The sequence below is a fragment of the Neltuma alba genome, unplaced genomic scaffold (assembly GCF_004799145.2).
Source record: "Neltuma alba isolate B1F8T4 unplaced genomic scaffold, ASM479914v2 tig00012155_pilon, whole genome shotgun sequence".
Lineage (NCBI taxonomy): Eukaryota > Viridiplantae > Streptophyta > Magnoliopsida > Fabales > Fabaceae > Neltuma > Neltuma alba.
The window spans coordinates 54,849-64,837 of NW_021636703.1; the positions used below are offsets into that span (position 1 = coordinate 54,849).

Genomic DNA, 9,989 nt, shown 5'->3' on the forward strand with positions numbered 1-9,989 from the left:
TCGCGGGAAAAAGGAGATGATTAATACGGAACGACCGGGGCACCAAGTTTTTTAAATTGAGAGTACTCTTTGGGCCATCAGAGTTTTTTCTTAAATCGAAGCCACACCGATAGTTTTAAAAAGCAAAAATCGTCAATAAAAAACTCTTAAAATAACAAAATTAAAAAAATTGCTTGAAGGGAACAGATATTAAATTGAGCTTATAATAATAAAATCAAGTCTAAAATTCTGTATTTTAAAAATAAAAGAGGCAAGACCGGCGTAGTAAATAAAGGGGTTTTCAGTGTAAAGCAAGAGACAGAGATATCTTAGGGAATATTTGGCAATCCTCAGAGGTGCTTCTCAGAAGTGCTTTTCTGTAAAACGAGGCAAACTCCTCCACATATTTACTTTGTAAACCGTAAAAATACTTCTGATACCATGGTTTAGTTTTCATCTAAGCACCCCTTTATTTTTCTTTTTGCGGCCGAATCCTAGCAAGCAACGATGTGAGAAAACCCTTTGGGGCGTCGGATGATCCAGGCTTGGTTGGGAAACTTTTTTTTTATTAATTTTATTGTCTCTTACTCTCTCAGACTTGTCAGTTTCTCACTTCCTCCAAAACTCTGGCCCCAGAATTATTCACTTCACCTCCATCACAGATTCACCGAGTCTAAACAGTGGCTCCTCTTGCTTGACGTCAACGATCGCCTCCCCATCACAAATTGCAAGTTACAACATTGCTAGCCATACTCCTCAGTAAGTTTCTTCATCTTCCCCAATGCTTCCAATTCCTACTTCCCCATTCCTTGTTCAATTTGACGCCATAAGACACAAATGATTGCTAATTACTGGTTTGATGAGAATGAATGGAATGAATGGTTGATTAAGCAACTCATTCTTCTTGTATTTCATGCTTCTTTAAGCAATAAAAAATAGCTGTCCTTGAAAAATTGGATTAGTTTTGGCATTGCTGATGGAACCGTTCTATTGTGGGTGAGAGCAGTTGATTAAAGAACTCCGTAGAACACGACAAATGAGGCTCAACTTGGATTGCTTCATGTATTTTTATTGTTTTATTATTCAAATCACAGATTTGTAGTTGCTGGATGCAGGAAAATTAATTGATTTATATAGTTAATTTTATATTGTCTCATGGATGACTTTTATTTTACATTGAGTATATGAATTGATAGTTAATGATGAAAGGATGATTTTTTTTATAATATCTATATTAGATGCTTTTCGCATGGATAATGGATGGTTAAATTGAGTTATATTTATTTTCTTCAAGTAAATTTGTTATTATATCTTTGGTAGCTGAAAATTTGCTTCAGATGTCATGGATTGCTTCAAATTATTATTATCTATGCAGGATTTTGTTCAAGAGAATTTTAATAGATCGCCTTCAATCATTTTGTTTTCATTTTTTGGTGTAGGTATCGTTTGTCATCTATATGATAATCTAATTTAAGCATTTGTTACGGTTATTCTGGTTGTTGGAGAATTTGGTCTCGGTTCTGCCTCTATTACTATTTAAGAGCTTTGAGTGGATGTTATGGGGGGCTCAAGAAATGGGGGGGGGGGGGAAACTTTGCTGCCTGTACTTTTGAGTTTATATGACATGCTTTTCATTTTTAAGTTTACGGAAACTGTGCAAGTTTAACTTTAACTTTGTGGTTGTTGGTTTGAGTTCAAGTTTTTTGCCTTTTTATTTAATTTTGGTTCTTTTTGTGGGGTTTATTTTGCTCAAATTACTCATATTTCAAAGATACTTTGTGAAGATATTGACATTTACATGTGTTTTCAATCTAAATGCACATTGAGTTTTGGCGAGGGGAATAATGAAAATGTTGGGTGAAATATTGAGAAAGTAGGCGTTTGTTTTCTAGTAAATAACAAGATCACTATGGAGATTTAACATGTTTAGCAATGGAAATATTAACTTTGTTAAATAGTTGGGAATAACAAGTTGAGTATGAGAAATTGACAAGTTTATGACAAGAAATAACAAGTATATAACTGGAAATATCAAGTTTATCAAGAAGTTGAGAATTACAAACTAAGTTTGAAGATTTGACAAATTTATAATTGAAAATAACACGTTTATAGCCAGAAATAACAAGTTTGTGAAGTAGTTGAAAATAACAAGTTGACTATAAGGACTCGAAAGGTTTATAATTGGAAATAGTAAGTTTATGTTGGATTAATTGAGTATTGAATTTGTTTGCAGGGTGAAATGTTAGCTTTTCGATGAGATCTAATGTAGTAGTTGGTCAACCATGATGAGTATGAATGTTGTGAAAATGCGTTGAAGCTTATTGCACTGCTAAACAAGAGACAAAAAGCCAAAAGAAGGAGGAAATCTTTATCGATAATGAAATGAGAAAATGAGGATAAATTGTACATATTGTTTCCGCATTTAAAATAAGTTTAATATATTTCACTTTGCACTAACAATTACTCGGCACAGATATGAATTGTTAATGACAATTATGTATTGTTAAAATAATATATATCTAATTTGTCACTCATATTTCAATATTTCACTTTGAATTGACATTATTTCTAGATGTATATATTTAAATTACAAGTTTAATTAATTGAATAACAAGTGCATATATGAAAATTACAAATCGAGTAAGTGAAATAACAAGTATGCATATGAAAATTATAAGTTTAGTAAATAAAATTCCTAGTCTGGATATGAAAATTATGAGTTTAGTTAGTTAAATAACAAATCTAGATATGAAAATTATAAGTATTGTATGTTAAATAACAAGTTTGAATATAAAAATTACAAATACAGTATGTTAAATAACAAGTATGCATATAAAAATTACAAGAGTAGTGATAACAAGTCTAGATATGAAAGTTATAGTCTAGTAAATAAAATAACATCTCTGGAACTCTAGATATGAAAATTATAGTTTACTTAGTATAATAACGAGTCTGAATATATCTATTCATAAGTCTAGATATATGCTTTTAGCCTTTAGGTTTAGTCGTCATCCCCTACTATTCTATGTTTTCAGATTTCACATGTCTTTTGCATTAAAGTAAAGTAACACAAAAATTAGTTGTTGAATGTTAAGTATTTCATCGAAAATAAAAATTCTTCTACTTGATATATAATACTCCCTCCAGTCCTAAATATAGGACCAATTTTATAGTGTAATTTACACTATAAAATGGGTCCTATATTTAGGACCGAAGGAGTATCTATTAATAGGATCTTTCATCATAAGCCATCTTAATGAGTCGTGGTTCTTACTGAAAAATTAATTTGGGTGCATGTTAAGGCTTAGAAGCTTTCTATTTTAATTTTTATATCCAGACTTGTTATTTAACAAACTACACTTGTAATTTTTATATCCAGACTTGTTATTTATATACTACACTTGTAATTTTCACATCCATACTTGTAATTTCACTTGTTAGACTTGTAATTTCATATTCAAACTTGTTTTTCCACTTACTAAACTTGTCATTGACCAGTCAAATATGAAAATAATATTAATTCAAAATGAAACATTGAAAATCTGGGTAATAAATTAGGCATACGTCATTTCAGCAATACATAATTGTTAATAACAATCTATAAATGTGATAACTAATTGTTATTACAAAGTAAAATATGTTAAACATATCTTAATTATAGTAACATTATGGAGAATTTATTCCCATTCTCCTATTCTGGCTTTTCCCTTGTCTAGCTATGGAATAAGCTTCAACACATGCCCATGGCATTTGTTCTCATCATTGTTGACCAACAGCCACATAAGATCTTACTCCAAAAGCTGATACTTCATAATGCACAACAAATTTAACACTCAATTAATCTAACAAGGACACTTTTTATATTACAACATCACCCCAACAGTTTAAGTTTTTTAAATCAATACAACCAAATAACGTATAACATGAATTTATTATTTCTAATTATAAACTTGTCAAATCTTTTATACTCAACTTGTTATTTCCAACTACTTTACAAACTTATTATTTCTAATTATAAACTTGTTATTTTCTGTTATAAACTTGTCAAATTCTTATATTCAATTTGTTATTCCCAACTACTTCACAGACTTGTTATTTCCATCTATATACTTGTTATTTTCTATTATAAACTTGTCAAATCCCCAAACTCAACTTGTTATTCCCAACTATTTCACAAACTTATTATTTTCAATTATATACTTGTTATTTTATATTATAAATTGTGAACACAAAATTTTGTCCGAACCGCACAAAAAATATTAAATGTAAATGAAATAGAAAAATAAATAAATGAATAATGAAAGATTGATATCCTCCTTGATTCTTTCTTAGAAACTAAGTTTGAGAAATCCACCATGTGACAAATCAAAAAAAGAAAAATTAAATAAGAATATCCCTCTTACAATAAATGGCAATAAAATAAAAGATAAGAATTAAAAGCCAATTGACCTCCAAATTCGGAAATACAGGGTGGAGTCTTTAAAAATAAGAAAATAAGAAAATTCAAAAATCAAGAATCAAAATTCATCATTTAAGATGATTTACTGCTCAGTTTAGAAATATCTTCCGGAGTCATAATTGTGAAAATTATAAAAAAAATTAAAATAAAAAATCACAATTTGATGATGATTTGCTGCTTGAATAGGAAGTTTTATTATGAGCTATAATTGAAGAAAATTAAAAAAACAGAAATTAAAGAAAAATTTGAAAACCCTAAGTGGAGCCTAAAAATAGAAGGTTGAAGGAAAAAAAATTCTGGTGAAAAAAGAGGTAAGGTAGAAAGTTTTTGTATCATTTTATTTTAGGGAAAACTAATTTAAAAGTCCTTATAGTTTACATTAGTTTTGAATCAAGTCCTCAAGCTTTTTTTCTTTTTTTATTAGATCCTTTACCTTTCTACTGTTAAAATCGTTAGCCCTTACTGTTAAGTGATTTTTTTTTTAACCAGAAACTGTTAAGCAAAAATAAACACTGTTATCTCATCTCCTCACGCAACGTTCTCCCTTTCTCATCATCCTTCACATCTTGTCCTCTCCTTGAAATTTCTCCAATGCCGCAAGATTTCCTAAGAAATAGATTGTCAATCAATTGACCCATAAGATTCAGCATACATGCGCCGAACTCCTCAGCGGAGCAAATAAATCGAATGTTCTACTAAAAAAAATCGAATGCATCTACCAATTAAAATTGCATCGAAGGAAAAAAGTTCATAGGATTTTCAAGAGCGAGAGGAGCATTCGATTTAACTCTTGAATCAAGAAAAACTCTTAGAAAAAAGAGAACCAGTCTTTAATTAGTAATAAGGTGGAGGACAGTGATAATAACACCTGAGAAAAAAATGGGAACAGAATCAAAGGGAGTGATTGAAGGAGCAAGAAACAAAGGGAGTGGAGAAGATAATAGAGAGATGGCTGTTAAGAAGCCTGGGGAACAGAGTAGGAGCTGTGCTATGACCCTTCTAAAAGTCATTTAGCAGTAGCGTGGGGGAGCAAAATAACACGGCAAAGTGATGATCTAAAGAAGCAAGACTACACGATCAGAGCAATGGAGGAATGATAAAGGCCCTGGGTTCCTACAAGACAAATATATCAGATGAATAAGTGGAATAGGAGGTTTTCAGAAGTTTGATGAATGATTTTGTGCTTGGACTCGCATCGTCAGAGCCATGAGCCTTCTTCCTTCCTAGGAGATAGGACTTGGTCAAAAAGGTAAGGAGGGACGGTGAGGTCAGGACTCAGGAGAACACGGTAGGGAAGGAGATGTAACGAAATTTTTAACAGTGTTTGTTCACATTTAACGGTAAGGAGTACCGGTATTAATATTAGAAAGTTAAAGGATCTAATAAAAAGGAAAAAAAGTTTAAGGACCTGATTCAAAATTGATGCAAACTACAAGGACCTCCAAATTAATTTTCCCTTTATTTTATGGCAATAACATGGCTTGATGAAAGAGAGAGGAGGCCTAAATCGAGGAAAATCCATTGTCTATCTTCTTCTTTGTTCTACCCAAAGAAAGCATATGCTTTTGTGATTATTATCATATTTGTGAGTTTGAACATTAATGGCTAGAGGGTTGAATCAAATATGATTTGAGTTTATTCTCACTATTCCCCTTCTTTTTGATTTGTTTGAAATGTGCTTTTATCTATTATCCCTCCATATATACTTACTTTGATACTTACTTTCTTCCTTTTTTTATTTTTATGTTATTTTATTTTTGTCCATGTCATTTTGCTTACATGTGTATATAGTTTTTTTATTATTGGTTTATCATATAACGTCTTCTCTCCTATTTTTAGCCAATTGATAAGTGGAACATCATGTATGAATTATACTGTGTTTAACTTGAATTTCATGATAAAAATATTTTTGGACATTCTTTCTCTCTATTTTTGAAAGCGCTTATATTTTTAAATCTATACCGTATGAGGTTTTTAGAACCTCTGCTAGTATTTAGATTCATTGATAAATCATGTGAGACTATGGGAGTCTCTATAGGAATACTAATATGGTTATGCAAGTTTTCTTTTTGAAATAAAAAGAGAGAAAATAATTTTGACACCATGTTTATAAATGAATAATAAAATAAAAAGTCATTTTCAAATATGTGTATATATATATATTCTAAAATTGTTTTTCAGAGCTGTGTGAGGATTTTAGAATCTCCATAGGCTCAAACGATTATTCTCCCATGTGATGTTATGGGAAACTTCGTAGGGAAGGTAATCTAAAATTTCTTTCAAAAAAATATTTTCTAAATAAAAATACAAAAATTATTTTCATATATTAAAAAATACCAACCCACAAAAGACTTTTTAATTGAATAATTATTTTCTAAAAAAATACCAACCACGTGACATGCATTTTTACCCCTGAGCTACGTGGGCTTTAATTCCTCTAAAGAGTACGTAGGCCCTAACTTTTTATTATAGATCAAGTCCACCTTTTAAAGAATTTACTTTTTCTTAAAGTTTTCTTGTTTCTTTTTTTATTCTTTTAGGGTAATTAAAACATAATAAAAAGGCCATATCAATTTTGAGTAGTTGATTTGGCTCAATAAGACCTCGTTTGAGAAGTACAGAACATTCTTCTTTGGCAAGTTTGAGGTCTTCTGGATTCATTCTTGGATGAGAAGCTTTTATGGGATTAGTATCTTTATTCTTCTTGAAGGAGGGTTCGATGAAAAACTCTTGATTTTTTCATAATGGAAATAGATGAGAAAATTGTTGATGACTATCAGCACAAAACTTAAGAAGATAATCCTGAATGCCTTCATATCCTAGTGGTGCTTGTAGGATTTCAAACAAATTAAGAATTTTAGTATATGCACTAAAAATTTTTTTATATCTAATTCTTTTATACAATACCTGAAGATTCTTAGTATGATAATAAGTATCAAATCTGATAAGGATATCTTTCCTAGGTAGATCACTTCCAAGGACTTTAATCTATACGACACATCTTGGAAAGAATTGGACACCAATCTTCCTTCTTGTAATCCATTCAATCTTGAATAGATTTGAATTTGTAGTGACAAAATATTGATCGCAAGGAATCCATTCTTCAGAAGGAAGAATATCAGTGTTCATAATAGTTTTGCAAGATCCAGTATTAATGAAACCAATAACAAGAATTGGTTTTTCATATTTTCCTGGAAGGATATGGATTTTGACATTTGGCTTGGGGATGGCATTATCGTGTTCTGGCTGAGAAAAAAGAGAACCAAAAGAAGATGGATTTTGTCGTAGGGTATAGATAGGTTGTTCAAGGGAGTACGAGTACCCTTGGTGACCATCATCTTCTTGGGATGAGAATTCAAAATCAGTTTATTCATTTTCAAAGAAAGGAAAAACGTATTGTGTTTCAAATAAGGATATAATAACTAATATTAAAGCTTTTTTAGGTCACCAACAAGGTAAGCACATTACTTACACCACATATTTAATTATGTATACACACACTAAAACATGCATGAAAACTAGCATAATATATATACACATAGAACAATTCTAATTCCAAAAATCATCACACACATAATTTACATGAAGCAACAAATACAAGCAAATAGCCATGACAAGAGAAAGAAAAATTAGGAGGATACTAACCATTAATGAGGTACTAGCTAGCCGTGGACTAATAGATGAAAGGTGTTAACCAGTGGGCCTCAAGATAACTGAATAATATATCTGATTACTACTGAATAAATTAAGCCAAATTACAACAAGAGTCTTGGTGCCATTATATATGCACCGATGGGATACAATAATGGGCCTATAATAGTGGGCCTTGCTAACCATCTAATTACAACATGTGCCTCACTAACTGTCTGATTATAATACTCCGCCTCAAGGTAGAAACTCTATACTTGTGAGTACCTAACTTGCTAAGAATATAGTTGTGTTGAGGTCCTCCTAATCCTTTCGTTAGGATATCTGCAAGCTACTGTGATGATCTAACATGTTGAAAAACAATCATCCCTTTCATGAGCTTCTCTCTTGCAAAGTGGCAATCAATTTCTATATGCCTAGTATGCTAATAGAAAAAGGGATTCAATGGGATGTGAATGGGAGCTTGCTGTCCCAATACAACTTGATAGGCTCAATGTTAAGCATCCCTAATTCCTTGAGTAATCCCACTATCTATGTGAGCTCAGATGTTGCCATAGCCAATGCTCTGTATTCGACTTCAGTTGATGACCTGGAAACAATGTTTTGTTTCTTAGACTTCCAATATATAAGAGATCCTCCCAACTTGACCAAAAAACCGGTGACAGATCTTCTTGTATATGAACATCCTCCATGATCAGAGTCACAAAAACATTCGAGATGTATTAGACTAGTTGCTGACAGAAATACTCCATAGCCTAGACGATCCTTGACATACTTAACTAGCCTCAAAGCAGCCTTCATATGTGATTCCTTTGGTGTTTGCATAAACTGGCTCAACACCTGCACAACAAAGGAAATGTCAGGTCTAGTTAGAGTTAGGTATAGCAGCTTACCAATCAATCTCCTATATGTTCCAGCCTCTTGAAGGAAAGGATCTTCCTCTGTTTCTTCTGCTGTAAGTTTTAGATTCTGTTCTATGGAAGTCAATGCTTCATCAGCCTCATCTAAACCTGTTTAATCAATTAATTCTATTGCATATTTTCTCTGGTTAAGAAGTGTGCCATGTTTTGTCCTCAAAACTTCCAGACCAAAGAAGTATTTTAGGATTCCAAGATCTTTGATTTTAAACTCATTATGTAAATAGTTCTTTACATTATTAATAGCTTGAGGATTATTCCCTATGATTAACAGATCATCAACATAAGCAAGAATATAAACTGTATCTTGACCAATTTGTTTATGAAATAATGCATAGTCATATTTGCTTTGATGAAATCCATCCTTTATCAAAGACTCAATTAATTTTTCATTCCACTATCTAGAGGCATTTTAAGCCCATACAGTGATTTTTCTAACTTACATACTTTGAATTCCTTCTCCCCTTTTTTCATATAACCATAAGGAATAGTCATGTACACCTATTCATGTAAGTTTCCCTGTAAAAACACATTATCTACATCCATTTGACATATAATCCAGTTATTAACAGCAACCATGGTGAGAATAATTCTAATTGTCACAATCTTAACCACAAGTGAAAAGGTTTCATAGAAGAATATTCCTTCCTTCTAATTGTACCCTTTTGCTACTAATCTTGCTTTAAATTTGTCTATACTTCCATTAGTTTTATATTAATTTTAAATACCCACTTACATCCTATAGGTTTCTTTCCCTTGGGTAGAGTCACCATTGTCTAAGTTTTATTGGCTTCCAAAGTAGTTATTTCATCTTGCATAGCTTTAACCCATCTAGGGTCCTTAATAGCTTCCTCATAATAGTCTGGTTCAATTTCTTCATCAATAGCGGAAAGAAAATACTGATAAGAGGAAGATAAATCAACATAATTTATAGAATCAAGGAAACTATCATTATTCTGCAAATCATTTTGTTGCTGTATTGGATT

The 9,989-nt window shown here is 31.4% G+C and overlaps 1 protein-coding gene across 1 annotated transcript; it reads right to left on the reverse strand.

The window, feature by feature from the left end:
- Positions 1-8,617: 8,617 nt before the first annotated feature.
- Positions 8,618-9,776, reverse strand: LOC114723828 (uncharacterized mitochondrial protein AtMg00810-like). Its single transcript, XM_028910067.1, has 2 exons — positions 9,740-9,776; positions 8,618-9,096 (listed from the first exon to the last, which is right to left on the reverse strand). Exons 1-2 carry the CDS (start codon positions 9,774-9,776, stop codon positions 8,618-8,620), a joined length of 516 nt encoding a protein of 171 aa, XP_028765900.1.
- Positions 9,777-9,989: the final 213 nt, after the last annotated feature.

Bases quoted from the DNA above. Each gene is read 5' to 3' on its own strand.
- LOC114723828 (XM_028910067.1), bottom strand. From the start codon at position 9,776: ATGGTGACTCTACCCAAGGGAAAGAAACCTATAGGAT. The intron at 9,097-9,739 runs GTAAGTGGGTAT...TTGATTAAACAG, and splicing joins GGGAAAGAAACCTATAGGAT to GTTTAGATGAGGCTGATGAA.